The 22,256-nt window shown below is 45.9% G+C and overlaps 1 protein-coding gene across 2 annotated transcripts in view; it reads right to left on the bottom strand.

The window, feature by feature from the left end:
• LOC309359572 (carbonic anhydrase 15-like) overlaps window positions 1-19,461 on the bottom strand; it is a 42,601-nt gene extending 23,140 nt beyond the window's left edge. For both annotated transcript variants that reach the window (XM_081893438.1, XM_081893437.1), the window contains exon 1: window positions 19,071-19,461. In XM_081893438.1, coding sequence (XP_081749564.1) covers window positions 19,071-19,140 — 70 coding nt within the window. In that variant the 5' untranslated portion in view covers window positions 19,141-19,461. The remainder of the gene's footprint in view (window positions 1-19,070) is intronic.
• Between the last annotated feature and the right edge of the window lie 2,795 nt (window positions 19,462-22,256).

Here is a 22,256-nt window from a genome sequence, read left to right on the forward strand (position 1 = left end):
TAGGGAGGAAAATGGGGAAAGCCTTCCCGTTGTCTCTTTGCCTACAAATTCTGTCTTATGGGCATGTTTGTGTATGAATAGGGTGAGCCAGTGACCTGGATTCAGGAACTAAAGTATTAGGTAAAGGTAAAGGGACCCCTGACCATTAGGTCCAGTCGTGACCGACTCTGGGGTTGTGGCGCTCATCTCGCTTTATTGTTGGCTAAGGGAGCCGGCGTTTGTCCGCAGACAGCTTCCGGGTCATGTGGCCAGCATGACTAAGCCGCTTCTGGCGAAACAGAGCAGCGCACGGAAACGCTGTTTACCTTCCCGACGGAGTGGTACCTATTTATCTACTTGCACTTTGACGCGCTTTCAAACTGCTAGGTTGGCAGGAGCAGGGACCGAGCAACGGGAGCTCACCCCGTTGTGGGGATTTGAACCGCCGACCTTCTGATCGGCAAGTCCTAGGCTCTGTGGTTTAACCCAAGCGCCACCCACGTCCCAACTATCACCAAAAAATGGCCAGGCTGCCCAGATAATGCAACCAGTGACCATTCTCAGGTATCCTGGCAAACAGGATTTCTGCTGTTTCACCTCCTATGATGTATTTCTGCTGTAGACCACCCCCTTCTGTGATGTACGTCTGATGTTTTGGGGGGTGGTCTTGAGCTACAGGGTGGGTTTGCACACCATTGTTCTGGGTACCTGTTCCCTTCCTGGGTGGGTTAAGTGAGGACCCTGTTGCAACAGTTTAATAAAGACCAGGCTTACTAGCCGCTTGGCTTCTCAATATACTCTGGTTGGCCTCTGTTATTTTCTCCTACCGATAGGGAACACACTTAAGGACTCTTTATAGGCTCTTGGATACCCCATAAAGGAAAAGGAGCAGTTTTTTCTCATAACAGGGTGTGACATTAACATATGAGAGTGCTGGTGGCAAAATAGTTAAACAGGTTACCCAATCAGAACGCAGGGGGTGGAGTCAGAGGGACTATAAAACCAGCTCTGGGAGGGGCGAAGGGAGGAGTTCGTTGGGAGTTGGGTGGTTGGTTGGAGTGGGAGTGAATTGGGATAGAGTCTGTGGGTAGGTTGAGTTAGTGTAGCGAAATAAGGTGAGTCAGGAACAGTTAAGAACTAGGAAGACAAGTAAATAGGGTGGTACCTCAGGTTACTTACACTTCAGGTTAAAGACTCCACTAACCCAGAAATAGTGCTTCAGGTTAAGAACTTTGCTTCAGGATGAGAACAGAAATCGTGCTCCGGCAGCAACAGGAGGCCCCATTAGCTAAAGTGGTGCTTCAGGTTAAGAACAGTTTCAGGTTAAGTACGGGCCTCCGGAATGAATTAAGTACTTAACCTGAGGTACCACTATATCTGAGAGGTGGTTTAGTGAGTGAGAGCAGGTAGCGGAAGTTATAGGTCTGGATAGGAACCCCATGATGGTAATTGACCGATACCTTTTATGAAACCACACGCTTGTTAAACTGCAATAAATAAACAGAAGTTTATGTTCCAATTTAACCCTGACTGGACTCAGTATTGTCCAAGGTAGGGCCTCGGTGGTGGCAGCGAGAAATAAAGTGGTGGCACAGGGATCAATAGACGGTGAAACATCCGGGGACCCTGTGTGATCGCCACACAGGGCGGTCAGTTTCCTTTAAATAAATAAAATAAATGAAACCTTACTGAATGCTTCAGTAGAGGAGCGTCTTAAAACAAACACCATCTTTGAAGTACATGGAGATGCCTTGCAAACACAGGAGGAGGGGAAAGGACTTATCGGCAGACTTCCAGTCACACGGCCATGGGACTGAGAGAAGATGAGGCTCCCATTTTCTTTAATTACACACATCTCTCTTTTTCGAGGAGCGGGAAGGCACAGCCAAAGCCAGGAGACCTTAGGGACTCTGGCTGCTCCTGCTGTGCTCTTTATTTCTCCTACAAAACTTTCACTGTTCTTCCCTTCCCTTCTACGCCTCTCTAAGGATGGATAGAACTGTTTCCGTCCCTCATTTTTCCAGGCCAATATTCCACCTTTTATTTATTTCTTGAATTTATATACCGCCCTGTACCCATGGGTCTCAGGACGGTTCACAGAATAAAATCAAGATATAAAACCACTAAATACACAATAAAAATAATAAAAACAACAACCCAATAGCCCCACCCCCCACAAACAAACCCACATTTTAAAAGGGCATAGGATGTAAATCAGATCAACCAAAGGCCTGGTTAAAGAGATCTTTGCCTAGCGCCTAAAGATGTATAATGAAGGCACCAGGCAAACTTCCCGGGGGAAAGCATTCCACAGAATTGATGCTTTTGAATTATGGTGCTGGAGGAGACTCTTGAGAGTCCCATGGACTGCAAGAAGATCAAACCTCTCCATTCTTAAGGAAATCAGCCCTGAGTGCTCACTGGAAGGACAGATCCTGAAGCTGAGGCTTCAATACTTTGGCCACCTCATAAGAAGAGAAGACTCCCTGGAAAAGACCCTGGTGTTGGGAAAGATGGAGGGCACAAGGAGAAGGGGACGACAGAGGACGAGATGGTTGGACGGTGTTCTCGAAGCTACCAGCATGAGTTTGACCAAACTGCAGGAGGCAGTGGAAGACAGGAGTGCCTGGCGTGCTCTGGTCCATGGGGTCATGGAGAGTCGGACATGACTAAACGACTAAACAACAACCCCCAAGCTACGAACCTGCTCCTTCAGAGGAAGTGTAACCCCATCAAGAGCAGACAATCTCCCATCCCTCTGTTCCAAGGAACCACCCACTAATAGTGTCTCAGTCTTATCTGGATTGAGCTTCAGTCTGTTGACTCTATTACTGAGGCAAGACACTGGTCCAGCACTTCCACTACCTCACCTGCAGATGTAAAGGAGAAATAGAGCTGAGTGTCATCAGCATACTGCGGACAATGTATTCCAAACGTCCAGATCACCCCACCCAACGGTTTCATGTAGATGTTAAACAACGTGGGGGATAGGATTGAGCCCTGTGGAACCCCACATTGAAGGTTCCATGGGGCTGAAAAGCATCCCCCAAGCAACACCCTCTGGGAACGACCATCCAAGTAGGACTGGAACCACTGCAAATTGACACCCACTCCTAGTTTGGAGAGTCTCTCCAGAAGGATACCATGGTCGATGGTATCGAAAGCCGCTGAGAGGCCGAGAACAATTTACAGGGACATGTTTCCCTTGTCTCTCTCTCCACAGAGGTCATCGTACAGGGCGGCCAGAGCAGTTTCTGTGCCTAAACCCCGACTGAAATGGATCCAGAAAATCAGTTTCTTCCAAAAGCGCCTTTGGCACCATAGAGCCATTTCCAACGTAGAAAGGAGGTGGTGTTGCGGGCTTCACCCTCCCACCATGCGTGCAGGGGTTGGCTCCTAGCCTCCGCATGATTGAGGGAATCCCAGATCGCGTTATCCCCTGGCCAGCCGGGGATCTCCCTCTTTTGCTTCCTCCAGCCCTTTAAGATTTTCGTCCTTGACCTTGCTATGGACCTCGGTTGGTCGCCGTTGAGGGGGCTGGTAGGAATTTTTCCACTTGGCAAATTGGCAGCAGCCACTTGGTTTTTCGCCTACCTTGTAGCAAATCGTCATAACTTCCTTGGTATTGGTGGTTAGGCATTGGTAAGGGTATTGTTATGCAGATGAGTGGGGGGGGAGGAAGTGCCATCACCTCCCCCACATATTGAAGGGTAGTCCGATAAAGGATTCCAGGGGGCGTTGCCCTGTCCGAAGCCTATGGAGGTGAGGGCCTAAGGCACGCCCCCGAGCGGTGACCCCGGGGGAGTTCCTAGTTGATGTGCATCAGCAGGACTCCCCCTACTGGTGGTTAACCCTTCCCGGACTTCAAGTGAACAGGCTGAAGCCGGATAGTCGGTTAGGACCAATGCCTAAGCCAATACCGCTCATCCCCTGTAATCAATAAAGTTGTAGCCACATTTAGCCCATTAACCTTAAATATCTGTGTCATGTGTCTTTATTTCCACAGGGGGAGGTGGGAACTCGCCACGCAAAACTGTAGAGTTGAAAGAGACCCAAAGATCATCTAGTCCAACTCCCTGAATTGCAGGAATATGCAGCTGGCCCATACAGGAATTGAACCCACACCATGCTCTAACCAGCTGAGCTTTTTTTTTAAAGTCATGAAAATTCATTTGTTTTATGTACAAACGAAAAGGGTTTGCAAAATACGTTATCAGCTGCATTACTATAAAGCTGGCAGTCGCCACATGTAAACCTGTTGATAATTTAGTTGGAGAAGATTATCTAGCCGGGAAAAGATGTTTCCATACAACCCTGAAGGAATAGCATTACAATCCCGTAGCAAAACTAAATAGAGGAATGAATATTGTAAAGATGCTCGTGCGATGGGGAAATGTTTATGTTATTTTTTTTATGCCCATGTTTAGTTTATCTAGTTTTATCTTTTCATGCATCTGTGAAAAACCAATAAAAATTAGGTTAGAAAGCTTTTGTCAGCATTTCGGTGCAAATTGCTCCTTATAAACGTATTTGTGCGATCAATACCACCCCTGATGTAATGCATTTTTTATATGTTGCTTTCACACAGTTATGCCCCCTTTAGGCACATTTTTCCTAATGTAAGTAATTTTGTACCCAGAATTGGGTTGGAGAACTGCATCACAACATCTGTAGAAGTATGGAGTTCGGGGAAAAGGTGGCTGTACTTCAGTTGGTGTGTCGTTTTCAAAAGTGTAAATTTGGTAGGTGTTAGGTTGTGGGTGAACATATCAGACGACACAGCGATTCTTCAAACAGCTCTTGTTTATTCACAGGCCAGAACAGAACTGAACTGAAAAGTTCAGTCAGCCTGCTTATATAGAGCTCCAGTACAACGTAACTGTAACAATTTTCTAAAACTATCCAATCACTGAACGTCACTTTCGATCCCTTATTTGCATCTACACAGTATCCCCCTGCTGGCCCAGGGTGAGAACTTCAGTACATAACAGTAGGGCTGCATTAAGATCCACACCAAACCAAATTGCTTCCCCAACCACTGTCATTGAAATTCTAATCAATATTGATCCAGAGCAGATTCCAACGTATAGTTAGCAGAGTAAAAACAGAAACATGTTGCAGGATCCCCAAAAGTAGACCAGAGGCCATTGTATTTCATTCAGCAGAGCTTTACTGCTATTGAAAGCAAATGAGCATAATGGTCACAAATTCAATACATTCAGGATTGGCACTGTCCATAAGAAATCCAGTTGCAGCAGACTTAACTTAAACTTACAATAAGTCTAAACCTTAACACTAAGCATACTATGTACAAAACACCACACCAGAAGGAAAAAAAGAGACAGAAAAGAGTGAAACCCAGGCTATCCCTCTGGCCTTACTTTTATAGTCAGCATGACCTTGACAGAAACAGATAACAGATCCAGTTTAAGCCAGCTCTATTCAGCTTCTCTGAAGGAATAACCCAAACATCATGAACCTTCTGCTTCTTTCACACAGAAAAGCTTCCAGAACCCTCATGAATTAATTAGAATAGGAAAGATCTCTACACATCAGATCAATACTTCATGCGCTAAGAAATGCAAACTGACAGCCATTACACTCTCTCCCTCCCTCTCTCTCTCTCTCTCTCTCTCTCTCTCTCTCTCTCTCTCTCTGATTTCCCCAAAGGCAAGAAAGAGTTCAGCTCAGGATCTGGGCCCTTTCTAGCAGTAGTGCAGTTAAGGCAGGCATAGGCAAACACGGTCTTCCAGATGTTTTGGGACTACAGCTCCCATCATCCCTGACCACTGGTCCTGTTAGCTAGGGATGATGGGAGTTGTGGTCCCAAAACATCTGGAGGGCCGAGTTTGCCTATGCCTGAGTTAAGGCCTGCATATGGGGCAGTTCCTCCAGCAACATCAGCGGCCCTCAGCCAATTCCAGCCACCTTCCTTCCTAAAACCTGTCCAGGGGATGTCATTGCCTCCTAGCTCCCTCCTCCTTGGAACATAAGAGGAACCAGATAGATCAAACCTTTTGGTCCAACATCCCATTCTCTCAGCGGTCAACCAAATTCCTGCAGGTAACCCGCAAGCAGGATGTGAGCACAGCATCATCTCTCCCCTCGTATGGCTTCCACCAACTGTTACCCAGAAGCATTGCTGCTTCCAATCATGGAGGCAGAGCAGAACCATCAGGACTCGTAGCCATCAATAGCTTTCTCCTCTTTTAAAGTGGCTGCTGAGACCACATAGCACCGGTCCTGAATGAACGACATTGGTTCCCAGTACATTTCCAAGCACAATTCAAAGTGTTGGTGCTGACCTTTAAGGCCCTAAATGACCTTGGTCCAGTATACCTGAAGGAGCATCTCCACCCCCATCGTTCAGCCCAGACACTGAGGTCCAGCTCCGAGGGCCTTCTGGAGGTTCCCTCAATGTGAGAAGTGAAGCTACAGGGAACCAGGCAGAGGGCCTTCTCGGTGGTGGCACCCACCCTGTGGAACGCCCTCCCACCAGATGTCAACCATTTGACTTTTAGAAGATATCTGAAGGCAACCCTGTTTAGGGAAGTTTTTAATGTTTGATGTTTTGTTGTGTTTTTAATATTCTGTTGGGAGCTGCCCAGAGTGGCTGGGGAAACCCAGCCAGATGGGTGGGGTATAAATAATAAATGATGATGGTGATGATGATGATGATGATGATCGAAGTTGGAGGCCCTCACTGCCTCCTGGAGGTCCCAGGTCCTGACTCAGTATGGCTGCTTCTTAGCAGGGGAAGGTCCAGAGCTCAGCAGAGAACATCAGAAGGTCTCAGGTTCCACCTCCAAGTAGGTTTCCCTGCTTGGGAAGGACCCCTGCATGGAATCTTGAAGAGCTGCTTTCAGTCAGTGCAGGCAGTATGGAGCTAGCTAGGTCTAACTCGGTTTAACGTAGTTTCCTAGATTCCTCCCTACCTCCTTTCTCCATAGAAGCAACCAGGAAAAGCAAGTGTCGGATCTGGACTCAGCTCTGTTCGGCAGGCTGGTTTCCACCATGCTTGGAAGGTTATCCAAGAGGCAGTGAACCCAGAGAAATGAGCACAGGTAGCAAAAGACTCTTGCACACACACCCAAACGCTGCCAACGCTGCCTTCTCAGGCTGCAACCGATGGAAGTAATGAGGAAGTTTGTTTTGTGCAGCAAGAATGGGGTGAGTTCCACCCTGTGGCCTCCTCAATGTGCGCTTATTAAATATCAGTCATTCTGCTCCATCCTTTCCCAGCTGGAGAAAAACCAGAGGAGCCTTTGATTCGCTTATTGGTTGGCGACAGCTGTGTCTGAACCAAAGCAGAGGCGCAGGCAGGTAGAAGTGTTGAGGAGAACCCTCAAGCAAATCCTTTTCGTTCCAACTTTCCAAATTTTTCTTTTAAGTGAGATTTATCTTGCAGATCCAGAATTATTATTATTTTCGCCAGGAGGAAAGCAGGTTTTCAAAGTCTGTTAAACTCAGTTTGGCACTGGAAAATTGAAGCACCTGGTCTCAGGCTGGGGTGGCAGTGTCACCCGAGTGCAGCAGCGACCGTCCTCGCTTGTGATTCCCAAGACTTGGAATTCTGAAGCATATTGCCTCTGACCGTGGGGGACGGAACAGAGCCTGATCTTCCATTAGTGCTAAAGTCTGTCTGTCTGTCTGTCTGTCTGTCTGTCTGTCTGCCTGTCTGTCTGTCTTGTGGGATGTAACATAAGCAGTCAAGTGGAGCGTCTCCACCCCCATCGTTCTGCCCGGACGCTGAGGTCCAGTGCCAAGGGCCTTCTGGCGGTTCCCTCATTGCGAGAAGCCAAGTTACAGGGAACCAGGCAGAGGGCCTTCTCGGTAGTGGCACCCGCCCTGTGGTGCGCCCTCCCATCAGATGTCAAAGCAATAACCAACTACCTGACATTCAGAAGACATCTTAAGGCAGCCCTGCTCAGGGAAGTTTTTAAGGTGTGACATTTTAGTGTATTTTTGGTCTCTGTGGAAGCTGCCCAGAGTGGCTGGGGAAACCCAGCCAGATGGGCGGGGTACAAATAATAAATTATTATTATTATTATTATTATTATTATTATTATTTATTTTTTATTATTATTATCATCAAGTACAACACTTTGCCCAGAGTGGACACACAGGGGTATTACTCCAACTAGGAGGACTTCCTGTCACACCTGGTCTGGAGTTCCTCCCCCTGCATGTGACCAGGTAGGTGGGCATGACCCTGGAAGACCCCATAAAAGGGGCTGGTCACGCAGCCATCTTCCTCTTCCACTTCTTCTTCTTCTTCTTCTTGATGCCATGCTCTCCTGAAACTCATGTATTTTGCTGTCTGCTGGTTCTCAGCCAGCAGGACATGGGCTCATTCCCATATGGGATAAACTCAAACCCTCTTCTGTAACTCTAAGCTAAAGCCTGCCTTCAGGGATCCAACCGTGAACTGAATGTGAGTAAGCTTATTGTTACTTTTAAAAGAAGTTTTATTCTTCTTAGGAGAGATTAAAAGGGGATTTACCAAGAACAAAACCCAATTTGAACAAATCCAGATTGGATTGTTTATGTAAAGAGATTCAAACGAATCTACCAACTAGCTTCCTGCTATATATTGGGGAATGTCACTCTGCTGCTGACTCACAAACGTGATTTAGGAAGGATACTATTAAATCAATATATCCACTCCTAGTATCTAGTATCCTAGTATCTTCTGGTTCCAGAAGATGGAACATTTGACAAGGCCTCCAAAACTGAAGATGGTCCATGACTCTAACAGTGCTATCATCTCCACTTCACACAGAATATTGAAGAGTACCAGATGCAGTCCGAGACCCCACCAGCTCTACACCTTAAATGCAGCATCCTACCACTTCAAACAGTTACAAAGGTAAAGGGACCCCTGACCATTAGGTCCAGTCGTGACCGATTCTGGGGTTGCGGCGCTCATCTCGCTTTATTGGCTGAGGGAGCCGGAGTACAGCTTCTGGGTCATGTGGCCAGCATGACTAAGCCGCTTCTGGTGAACCAGAGCAGCGCACAGAAACGACGTTTACCTTCCCACCTGAGTGGTACCTATTTATCTACTTGCACTTTGCCGTACTTTCGAACTGCTAGGTTGGCAGGAGCAGGGACCGAACAGCAGGAGCTCACCCCATCGCGGGGATTCGAACCACCGACCTTCTGATCGGCAAGTCCTAGGCTCTATGGTTTAACCCACAGCGCCGCCCGTGTCCCTTCAAACAGTTATGGCTTTCCCCAAATAATTCTGGGAGCTGTAGTTTGTTAAGAGTGGTGAGAGTTGTTAGAGCTCCCTACTTATCTCAGAAAACTATAGTTTCCAGAATTCTCTGGGAAGAGGGATTGATTGGCTTTAAAAGAAGATTGGACAAATTCATGGAGGAAAGGGCTATCCATGGCTGAGACTGTAAGTAAGAGCCAGGGAGTGGAGTTGAAATCAAAGATGAGGAGGAGCAAAGAGCACCATCTAGTGGTCATGGCATCAAACTCCACTGCCCTTCAGAAGGAGAAAGTCAACAAATATCAGCTGTCCAGTCATTGACAGCAAGCCTTTCCTTCTGTTTAAAAGTGATGGCTTGTGAAATGGTCCACCAAGCTTAGTCTGCCCTTAGTTAGGCTCCACTGGTCTGCCTTCTTACTGACAACCAGCCCAGGACATGGCCCAGGCTGCCAGCTGCTTCTTCCTCCTTTCAGTATTGACTCAGCAGTGAGGAAGAGGGGGAGAGAATTAGCTGCATCATTGGCTCTGCCTGTCAATTGGTTTGGGGGTTTTGGTGTCCCCTGCTGGTTTCTTCCCTGCCTGCCACCCTATCAGTCCGGTCGGGCTACAGGAGCTACAAATCCAGAAAGGAAACTCCATGTGGATCCTTTGTTGTTCTTGCTGACATGTGCAAAATAAAAAAAATGATCTAACAACTTCTTCTTTGGCAATCCCTCGTAGCCGAGTAAGATTGTCTTCCATAAACACGGTCTTAACACTGAGTCCGTAAGTGACTGGGGAGGCCAATTCTGGATCCACACGTCCTTCCACAGTGGGGACAGAGGTTTCCAGGTGGGAGTTGATCACGGTAAGGGTTTGCCAAGCGTGCCTTCCTCTTAGCACGTTTCTCCCTTTTGCCCTGAGTTTGAGCGTCTTCAAAGCCCATGACACCTTTGGTAAAGGATATTCTCCAATTGGAGCACTCGCAGGCCAATGTTTATCAGTTGCCGGTGTTTATACTACATTTTTTTAGATTTGCCTTGAGAGAGTCTTTAAACCTCTTTTGTTGACCACCAGCATTACACTTTCCATTTTTAAGAGTAGTTGCTTTGGAAGACAATAATCAGGCAGCTGCACAACATGACCAGTCCAATGAAGTTAATGTTGAAGGATCATCGCTTTGACATTTTCCCCCTCCAACATATTTTCATTTTTCACTTCCCAGTGAGCATTCTCCAAATGCACTTGAGCTGGTGCGGTCTTCATGGCGATATTTATTAATTTTCCTTTAAGGGTTTGTCTTCCTGATAATTTTTTGAACTTCTGCAAACTGAGGGTTTACCCATGTTTGCAGATGTCTTCATCTTGTGTTCCTGTTTTCATTATGTGAGCCAATGGCACTCACAGCCTGAGCATTGTGAAAAACAGGAGGAACTGATGGGGCCAAAATTCCGCTATATAAAAGAAATAAACTATCCAGAATGGCAGAATTTGATGGTGATGACAGCAATCCTAACCATCGCGGGGATTCGATCCACTGACTTTCCGATCACCAAGCCCAAGAGGCTCAGTGGTTTAGACCACAATGCCACCCACATCCCACTAGAATATAAGAACCTAAGGCAAGCCTGCCGGATCAGACCACTGTTCTCATAGTGGCTGACCCAAAGCATGAGAGAATCCTGCAAGCAGGGCATGAACACAACAGCACTCTGCCCACCTGCAATTCCCAAGCAACTGATCTTTCAGAGGCTTAATGCTTCTGTGGAGGGAGAACTTGGCCACAATGACTAGTAGCCGCTGACAGCCTTGAACTCCATAGATTTGTCTGATCTGCTTTTAAAGCCATCCAAGTGAGCATGTCACCTCCCACTTGCCTTTTCTCTAAACTAAAAAGTCCCAAACACTGCGGCCTTTCCTCGTAGGAAAATCAGACCATCCCCTTGATCATCTTGACTGCCCTATCCAGTAGGATCTGCTTCTGAGTACATCTGGTTAGGATTGTTCTGTTAGTCAGATTAAACGAAGGAAGCTAATTATTTAAGCTTGTGTTTATCTGCTGTCCAAAATTGGAATTTTCTTATTGGCCCAATAAGACATGTTCTTATGAAGTCTCACCTCCAGACTGGATTATAGTAACTCCCTCTACGTGGGGCTGCCCTTGAGACTGACCCAGAAACTCCAGCGGGTGCAGAATGCCGCGGCGAAACTCCTTACGGGGTCCTCACTGCGGGATCACATTCACCCGGTGCTATACCAGCTGCACTGGCTCCCGGTGGAGTACAGGATCAGGTTTAAGGTGCTGGTTTAAACCTTTAAAGCCCTATACGGCCTGGGACCCTCGTACCTACAGGACCGCCTCTCCTGGTAGGTCCCATGGAGGAACTTACGGTCTTCAAACAAAAACATCTTGGAGGTCCCAGGCCACAGGGAGGTTACGCTGGCTTCAACTAGAGCCAGGGCTTTTTTGGCTGTGGCTCCGATCTGGTGGAACGCTCTGTCACAAGAGACTAGGGCCCTGCGGGACTTGACATCTTTCCGCAGGGCCTGCAAGACAGAGCTGTTCCACCAGGCCTTTGGCCAGGGCACAGCCTGACCCCCTCCTTTGGCAATCCTCACAGAACTCTAGCCCAATGGTTGCTATTGAACTGATTTTATAATGAAATGATTTTAGAATGTTGTATCATTTTACTGTCGTTAGCCGCTCTGAGCCCGGCTTCGGCTGGGGAGGGCGGGATATAAATAAAATGTTATTATTATTCTTATTCCACGGTTGAGATTTGACTGATGCATCATAAACACCAGTGCTGTTGGTTGCTGAGCTAGATGGATAAATGGTTGGACTTGCCAGCAGACAGATTCCTGTATTCAGGGGATGAACTGTAGCTCAATGATAGAGCAGCTGCATAATAATAATAATAATAATAATAATAATAATAATAATAATGCTGCTTTTTTCAACCAGAGCTCACCAGAGCTCAGCTCCAGCACCTCTTAGGTGGACGCCATTGCCATTCTAAAGAAACAATGATGTGTTCCAGCACCTCTTTTTCTAAAAAAATAGCACTTATTACTATTGTTGTTGTTGTTAATTTGATTTATATGTCACCATTTATCAAAAGTTCCCAGGGCAGTGTTCAGCATTACATTTAGTCTACCTATAACATATAACCTACCAGGCACCCTTGATTTCATCCCCAAATCTAAATCATCTCAGTTGCCACTTGCAGCAGTGAATCTTTTCCATGCTAATATTTTTAATATTTTTTTATTTCTTGAGCACCCAAACCATTCCTAGCAAATACCCACCAATTCCAATGAGACTACATTGAATCAGCTCCAAACCTGTTGACTCAGGTTGTTGGTGGTTTTCCTTCTTTTTCTTCTTCTTCTTCTCCTTTTTTAAGTAATAGGCTCTAAGTAAAAAAAAACCCAACACTCATATCCTGCTTGGCAGAGAACAAATGTGTTTGACAGTAGGAAGCAACGCCATCCCTGCTGAGCTACAAATTGAATGGCACTGCAGAGAAAATACTGCAGGCTCATTTCATTCATCCATCCATCCACCCCCCAGTGACACCAGGGAGCTCAGGAGCACAGAGATAATAGCCAATGGATTCACAGGAAGTGAAAGTGAAGGACGAAGGGGGTGAGAGGTCATTGGGGTCACTGGGGGGCATTGGGGGATTGGACACTGCTGAGTTGTTGTTTTAAAAAAACCTAACTAGCTTTAACAAACTAGCTGTGTGAGTTGTCTGGAGACAGTTGGAGGATGGATGGCAGTTAACAGATTGAATCCTGACAAGACAGAAGTACTGTTTTGGGGGGAAAGGGGACAGGTGGGTGTGGAGGATTCCCTGGTCCTGAATGGGGTAACAGTGCCCCTGAAGGACCAGGTGCGTAGCCTGGGAGTCATTTTGGAGTCACAACTATCCATGAAGGCGCAAGTCAATTCTGTGTCCAGGGCAGCTGTCTACCAGCTCCATCTGGTACGCAGGCTGAGACCCTACCTGCCCACTCTGTCTCCCCAGAGTGGTGCATGCTCTAGTTATCTCCCACTTGGACTACTGCAATGTGCTCTACATGAGGCTATCTTTGAAGGTGACCCTGAAACCACAACTAATCCAGAATGCTGCAGCTAGACTGGTGACTGAGAGTGGCTGCCAAGACCATATAACACCAGTCCTGAAATACCTACATTGGCTCCCAGTATATTTCCAAGCACAATTCAAAGTGTTGGTGCTGACCTTTAAAGCCCTAAACAGCCTCGGCCCAGTATACCTGAAGGAGCATCTCCACCTCCATTGTTCTACCCGGACACTGAAGTCCAGCTCCAAGGGCCTTCTGGTGGTTCCCTCACTGTGAGAAGTGAGGTTACGGGGAACCAGGCAGAGAGCCTTCTCGGTAGTGGTGCCCTCCCACCAGATGTCAAGGAAATAAACAACGATCTGACTTTTAGAAGGCATCTGAAGGCAGCCCTGTTTAGGGAAGTTTTTAATGTTCGATGTTTTGTTGTGTTTTTAATATCCTGTTGGAAGCCACCCAGAGTGGCTGGGGAGGCCTGGCAAGATGGGCGGAGTATAAATATATTGTTGTTGTTGTTGTTAACAAAGTGAAATAACAGAAAAGGGTGCAACACAAAAGCTAACACCAGAAAGCTAACACAACAAGAGAGTTTCCAACCACACTGTACTCAGCCCCTGGTTTTTAAGTGCCCCTTCACCGATTCCAGCGTCACCTCCTGCTCAAACCCCTGCCAATGTTTTCCCCTCTTAGTACCTTTCCACCCCTGCTTTAGTCAAGTCCCTGTCTGTTGCTGAACACCACCATTTTCCTCTCAGTGTTTCTCCATCCACACTTTACTCAGTGGCGTAGCGTGTGTTGTCAGCACCCGGGGCAAGGCAAGTAATTTGTGCCCCCTAACGCGTGGATTTTAGCACTCGAGTCTCTTCCGCCGCCCCCCCCCCCAGATGTTGCGCCCGGTGCGGCCGGCCCCCCCTGCACCCCTCACGGTATGCCACTGACTTTACTCAAACTCCAGCCACTGTTTCTAGCAGGCACTTTTCCCCCTTTCAGTATTCCTCCTTTCACTGTGTACTTCAGCTTCTCCCTCTTCTGTTCCTAAGCTGCCTCGCTTGAGAAAGATCAAGGATGTAGAGCCTTCAAGTATTCCGTAGTTCTTTACTAAAAACCTCTACCCTTGTTTAAAACTGCCATTTCCCTCTTGGTTTCTCCCACCCCAACCTTATTCAAATTTGGGTCGTGGTTTTAAATCACCACTTTCCCCCTCTTAATGTCACTCCCTTCTCAGCCACTGCTGTTTCACAACCTGCCTTCCTTTTTGCTCCCCTGACTCCATGCAAATCCAGCATTGGTGAGGACACAGCCTCCAATGGCGGCTGCGCAATGACATCCTTATATTTTTATTATATTGAGAGATAAAAAGAAATATAATGCTCTTAGTACGTATTGACATTCCACATTTCCTCTGCAATATTTTCTGGGATTATTTGTCCTGTGTCATTCGTATTTGCTCCAATTGTTATCATTACACGTTAGGCTTATTTCTGTGGGGGTTTTTTAATCATTTCGTATGCATATATATTTCATTACAAGTGTGAGATTCAACAAGAGAGAGAGAGAGAGAGAGAGAGAGAGAGAGAGAGAGAGAGAGAGAGAGAGAGAGAGAGAGAGAGAGAGAGAGAGTGTGTATTGGTCATTGACATTCATTCCAAGTATCTGGAGGGTCAAAGATGAATGCTCTTCCATTAATATATATATATATATATATATATATATGTTTCTCTATCTGTGTCAAAATTAGAAACAGATAGCCTAACAACCAGAAGATCTGGGAGCCATAGCTGGAGGGAACCATGCAAGAAAAAAAAGCTAATGTTTGTTGCTCAAGTGGTGGCGCACTTTAATTTCTCACTTAGAAATGAAATGGTCTCTCAGGGTAGTACTTGGGCCAGAAATATTTTATTTTTAACCAACTGTTTATCTCTTCTTGAAAGTAAGGGTCCAATCCTTCCGTGTGTGTGTTTGTGTTTGTGTGTGTGTGTGTGTGTCACTCCACAAGTAATATCCAAAGATAGCCCCACACAGAGTACACCCATGAAAAATAATAGCCATGACAAACCTAGGCCTATTAATTTCAATGGTTCCATTCTGAATAAAATATAGTTGCATATGTGTGGAAAGGGAAAGAAATAATAAGGCTCAGTGGAGTTCTCCTGCGTTCTTAAGAACATATCAATACAGTGGAACCTCTATTTGCGACCATAATCCATTCCGGAGGTCTGTCTGGAGGTCGAAACGGGTTGCTGGGAGAAGCGCCATTGTGCGCACGTGTGAACGGTGGCAAACCCACCGGTTACTTCTAGGTTTGCCGCGGTCATGACTTGGAACAACCGTAAGAAGAGGCGATGGTAAGTAGAGGTTCGACTGTAGTTTGTTTAGTGCAAGACACATGCTTTAGTTAAAATGGGTAGTTTTTAGTTGCACCCCTGCTTGTATCTTCCTATATACATAAAAAGGTAAGGTCGTCATCACACAGCTCCCACTGGAGGACTGGCAGTGCCACATCACAATCCTGGATTTTCATGGAGGAAATTTCAAGAGGTCAAGAAAAGTGGGCTTAGCATGGGGTGGGGAAACTCTAGGCAGAGGCAAATTCAGGGGAACGTGAACCTTTCGATCACACTGGGCACAAAGCCTTGGGTGTGCCACCAGGGGTACTACAACCATAATATGTAATGAAAGGAAGGGGCGCTAAACAGGGTGCCTCTGAAATTTGGGACCCCAACGTCTGCTACTACTCTAGGGGGTTAATGTGAGGGGTGGGCAGGTGGTTAGTGAGTGGAGCCAGCAAGGGCACAATCGTGTGCATGTCTGTGTGCCAAAATCAAACTTTTTTATTTCAATTTTCATTGGGTTGTAGTCACCTAAATTCTACTCAGAGTAGAATTTCCCACTGGGATTATTAGTAAACATTAGTATGTAAGTTCATCCTCTGAGGCCCTTCTCCCTTTGAGGGTGGTAAAACAAGCACAGGCCTTTTCAGTGATGGCTTCCTGCTTCTTTTCAGCCAGACGTTTGGTCTTTCGTTTGGTAGTATACCTGACGGAGTGTCTCCACCTCCATCGTTCAGCCCGGACACTGAGGTCCAGCTCTGAGGGCCTGGGAGAAGTGAGGTTACAGGGAACCAGGCAGAGGGCCTTTTCGGTAGTGGCACCCACCCAGTGGAACACCCTCCCATCACAATGTCAAGGAGATAAAGAACTATCTGACTTTTAGAAGACATCTGAAGGCAGCACTATTTAGGGAAGTTTTTAATGTTTGAAGTTTTATTCTGTTTTTAGTGTTCTGTTGGGAGCTGCCCAGGGTGGCTAGGGGAAACCAGCCAGATGGGTGGGGTTTAAATATTATTATTGTTATTATTATTATTATTATTATTATTATTATTATTAGTTTTAGTTGCTGTGGCCCTCATGAGCAAGTGGGTTGTGTTAGACTGCCTTTTATGTATATATATGTTTTAAGCTTTTATTTGTTTTAGTTTTAGTTTAAACTTTTGCATTATATTGTAAATGGCTTTAAGTTTACTGGTCATTTTAAAAGGTGACTAATAAGTGCAATAAATAAATAGCAGTCATGTACGTCAACTTCCATGGATCTACTCTGAGTAGGACTAATATCACCCATTGTCATTTCTGTTGGAATAACACACATTTATTATTACTCTTCTCTATTTGTTTTGTTTTTGATTACCAGCTTTCTGTATACTGCGATCCTGGAGTGCCCTCGCCATAGCTGAGAATTTGGTTCAGAAAAATCACCTCCCATCAGCAAATCAGAGAGACTCCAAATCAACTTTCACCAACCGCCCCCTTAAAATGCATTTGTGGTTGATTCCCCTGTGGGAGCAGTTGCATCACTCTGGATTTACACCCAACCTGAGTGAAATATATTCAGAGTTGAGAGTGGATTTCATGCTCTTTATTCAGCTCATAGTGGTGAGGAGGGATAGAAGTTCCCCCAGAATGTCTGCTTTATATACATCATTTACACAATGGGCCCCACCTGATTGGCTAATTCTGGGATTCACCTGTGGGCCAATCTGGTTGCGGATTCACTTCCACCTGGAGCTGGATTGGGTGGCTCCTGTGGACCAATCAGGCTGCTGCATTCTGAATCCAATTGTTCTGGGACCAATCAGGCTGCTGCATTCTGAATCCTATTGTTCTAGGACCAATCAGACTGCTGCATTCTGGACCCTATTGTTCTAGGACCAATCAGACTGCTGCATTCTGAATCCTATTGTTCTAGGACCAATCAGGCTGCTGCCTTTTGGATCCTATTCAACTCAGTACATAACACTGAGAATCAAATCCACTGGAGTCAAGATGCGTGGCCAAATTTTACATGCGCACACTGACAACGACTCCAGCATTGACCCCGATCCCAAATGCACCAACACATCGCTGCCTTTTGCAGCACCTCCATTAACACACCCTGCCAGTGGTTTGGTCGGGGGTGGCATGATCACAAGCACGGGCACATGCTAGAAAGATGCCAAGAGAGACGGCCATGTGGCCATTACAATGTGGCCGCAGATCCAGTCTGAATATTCTCAAGGCTTAGGTGTGCATGCTACCTGCCATGAATCAGCCTTCTGCGATAATGATTCATTTAAAAGTATCTCCATCTCTCACACACAGCAACAGAACCCATCAGTGACTCCTGTTAAATAGGGAAGAGAGGACTTCAAAGTTCTGGCACAAGGATACCTCTCTTTTAAGGCAAAGGGACCACTGACCATTAGGTCCAGTCGTGGCCGACTCTGGGGTTGCGGCGCTCATCTCGCTTTACTGGCCGAGGGAGCCGGCGTACAGCTTCCGGGTCATGTGGCCAGCATGACTAAGCCACTTCTGGCGAACCAGAGCAGTGCACGGAAATGCCGTTTACCTTCCCGCCAAAGCAGTACCTATTTATCTACTTGCACTTTGACATGCTTTCGAACTGCTAGGTTGGCAGGAGCAGGGACCGAGCAACGGGAGCTCACCCCGTCGCGGGGATTCGAACCACCGACCTTCTGATTGGCAAGTCCTAGGCTCTGTGGTTTAACCCACAGCGCCACCCACGTCCTGCCTCTCTTTTAGCCCATCTGCAAATTACAAAGCACGGCGCTTAATCAAGATTGACACCCAGCCGACAATGGCAGCCCAGTCTGGAATTTGAGGGAGGTTTTTCTGTCTCGGTTCAACAGCATCAGGAAGCACTGAGGAGCCTCAACAGAGTTGGCCAAGGACCAACAGGTGTCTAGAGCAAGGTGGGTCCAGGTGGGAGATAAGGGGTTGCTGAACCCTGGTCTAAACTGCACTATTGACCAGCAATCCACCCACACTTTGAGAGGGTCACTCCAACTCATGATTTTTTGGGGGGGAGGTATTCAGTTCAGTTCACAATTCAAGGCAAACTCTACCCGATTTGAACCAAACCACAGCCACTCATCAAAATTCGCACTTCTCCAGCAGGTAACATGTATTTAAAAAAAAAAAAACACTAGAGCAAAACGTGCCTTAAAATGCATATATTTGTTTTTTTAAAAAAAAAAATGGTGTATGAGGAACCGGCTTTGCCCAAATAAATGTTTGTATTAGGTAAGGTTACAAAGAAAAACGAGGATATTGACACTAACACGAATTCTCACGGGGACTGATAATTTTGTTTTGTTTTGCTTTAAAATGTAAATTGATGGGCAAAAGGTGGAGAGCGGAAGGGAAGACTGGACCAAAGCGAGAAATTGAAATTTGACTAAAGCCCCCATCCCTAACCAGATCCATTCAGAAGAGAGATAAAGAGCATCATCTCTCAGTGACCAGCTCACCTGCTGTGCCCGCTTGAATGACAAAAGGCAAAGTGAGAAAAGTTATCCCAGGAAGACGCAGCATCTTCATTGCAGCCAGACGGGTCCTGGCAGTCAGGAGACTCCCCGAGGGATGAGATGCGCTGGAAACCCCAGGCAGGGGGAAAGATCCAGCAAGCAGTGTCCTCAGGTCTGTCTTCTGCGCCCTTCTTCTTCTTCCTCCTCCTGCTGCTGAGGAGAAAGTCCCCGGGCATCAAACCCCCGACCGGAGGAAGCTCCTTCTACACCAGCCACGGCTGTCAAGAGAAGCCAGGGAAGAAGGGATCTCCAGCGCCAGCTCTTCTGTACCGGCTGCTGTTAAATATTCATCGCAAGGAGACCAAGGCTGAGCGCTTAACTCTTTGTCTCCTGACAAGAAGCAACAGGAGGGTTAACCCCCACTTGAAAAAAAATATGTATTTGCCAGCCCTGATATCTGACATCAGGGCTGGGCAGGAAGCGATGCCAATGTGATCAAAAGGATGTTAAGGACAAGAAAGGCTTGCTATATCCAACAGCAGTCCCTATTTATTTATTTTTAATTTTTATTTATGCTTTTCATGTTTATACATCTCATTAATTTTACAATCGTTCCAACGTTTCAAAACTTGACTTCCTCCCCCCCCTCTTTCTGCGGTTCCGTAAATTTATTTTTTAATATCTTCTGCAGATCCAAATCCATTTAATTTGCTCGTTTATTTATCTGCTTTAAATATATACTCTTATAAAACTGCAAGTGGTTACAGTGTTCTTATCGGCTTGCAATTTATCTGTAAATATTAAATAAACCATTTCCATTCGTTTATATATAAAGTTTGTTATCTTGATTTCTTATCTTTCTGGTAAGCAGTCTCTATTTAAGTTCCTGGGGTCTGGTTAATCACAGTCCTGGTGTGGACTTAGGAAATTTTTTATTTTAAAAAATTGCTGGGTGCCTTTTAAAAAAAGAGGATGTCTTAGCTATCCTTCCGTTGCATTAAGCAAACTGATTGCAAAACTTGTGACCAGTCCAGAGTGGTGATTTTTTTTGGGGGGGGTGTGTATTCTGCTATATCTCATTAATGCCAGTGCATGACCAACAGAGTGATCATTTTTGATTTATTCTTCATTCTACAATGCTTCCCCAATGTTGCTGTGTCATTACTGTCTAGAAGAGCACTCTTGCGGGGGTGGGCGGGGCAGGACAAAAAAAAAATTGGATTTGGGGTATAAAAAGTTACAGGATTTCAGCAGGATGTTACAAGACATACATGCACTAGACACAAAACAGTGTGTCCATCCCCCAAAAACACACTGGGAAACAAATAATGAAAGCCGTATCATTATGTATAATGGCCCCAGTACCTTCATGAGCTCAAATCAGCACAATAAGGAGAATGTCTCAAGGGAACCTTAGGATGATGATGAAGATGATGATGATAGTAATAGTAATAATAATAGTTTAGACCCCGCCCATCTGGCTGGGTTTCCCCAGCCACTCTGGGTGGCTTCCAACAAAACATTAAAATACAATAATTCATCAGATAGTAAAAGCTTCCCTAAACAGGGCTGCCTTCAGATGTCTTCTAAAAATCAGATACAGTGGTACCTCAGGTTACATACAATTTACAATTTACCTCAGGTTACATACGCTTCAGGTTACAGACTCCGCTAACCTTGATTAACTCCACAACCTTGATGGCAGAAAGTGAGGAGAAATTAAAGAACCTTTTATGGAGGGTGAAAGAGGAGAGTGCAAAATATGGTCTGAAACTCAACATCAAAAAAACTAAGATCATGGCCACTAGGCCCATCACCTCCTGGCAAAAAGAAGGGGAAGAAATGGAGGCAGTGAGAGATTTTACTTTCTTGGGCTCCATGATCACTGCAGATGGTGACAGCAGCCATGAAATTAAAAGACGCCTGCTTCTTGGGAGAAAAGCAATGACAAACCTAGACAGAATCTTAAAAAGTAGAGACATCATCTTGCCAACAAAGGTCTGTATAGTAAAAGCTATGGTTTTCCCAGTAGTGATGTATGGAAGTGAGAGCTGGACCATAAAGAAGACTGATTGCTGAAGAATTGATGCTTTTGAATTGATGCTTTTGAATTATGGTGCTGGAGGAGACTCTTGAGAGTCCCATGGACTGCAAGATGATCAAACCTATCCATTCTTAAAGAAATCAGCCCTGAGTTATCACTGGAAGAACAGATCCTGAAGCTGAGACTCCAATACTATGGCCACTTCATGAGAAGAGAAACTCCCTGGAAAAGTCCCTGATGTTGGGAAAGATGGAGGGCACAAGGAGAAGGGGACGACAGAGGACGAGATGGTTGGATAGTGTTCTCGAAGCTACCAGCATGAGTTTCAGCAAACTGTGGGAGGCAGTGGAAGACAGGAGTGCCTGGCGTGCTTTGGTCCATGGGGTCACGAAGAGTCGGACACGACTAAACGACTAAACAACAAATCCAGACATGTAGATGTTGAGGTGTTTTAATCTTTTTCTTTTTACTGTTAATTTTAATTATCTGTTTTTGACTGTTGTTAACTGTTTTTATTGATGGTTTTAGCATTTCTTGTAAACTGCTTGGAGGTTTTCCTACAATCTAGTGGTATATGCATTTTATTAAATAAACCACAGAGGCTCTAATTTACTATTGCTTTGTTCTGCCTAGCGCACTGGCTTTTAAAACATGTCGTTAATTCAAAGCAATTGGAATTTTGGACAAAGAAGAGGAAGCAGAAGGGAATCCAGATCAGGAAGGACAGTGAAGGCATTTCAAGCATGGTCTCTCCTCCACCATGAGGGCTAGCTGCTTGATATTTTAAAGATGCAGGGGAATCAGATTCTCCGGCTATGATTGTAACTTGTAGGATGTGGAATAGACACATAGCCTAATGTACAGTTGGGATGCGGGTGGCGCTGTGGGTTAAAGCACAGAGCCTAGGACTTGCCGATCAGAAGGTCGGCAGTTCGAATCCCCGCGACGGGGTGAGCTCCCATTGCTCGGTCCCTGCTCCTGCCAACCTAGCAGTTCAAAAGCACCTCAAAGTGCAAATAGATAAATAGGTACCACTCTGGCGGGAAGGTAAACGGCGTTTCCGTGCGCTGCTCTGGTTCGCCAGAAGGGGCTTAGTCATGCTGGCCACATGACCCGGAAGCTGTACGCCGGCTCCTTCGGCCAAT

This window comes from Podarcis melisellensis, assembly GCF_964234715.1.
Source record: "Podarcis melisellensis genome assembly, chromosome: 16".
NCBI classification, from domain to species: domain Eukaryota; kingdom Metazoa; phylum Chordata; class Lepidosauria; order Squamata; family Lacertidae; genus Podarcis; species Podarcis melisellensis.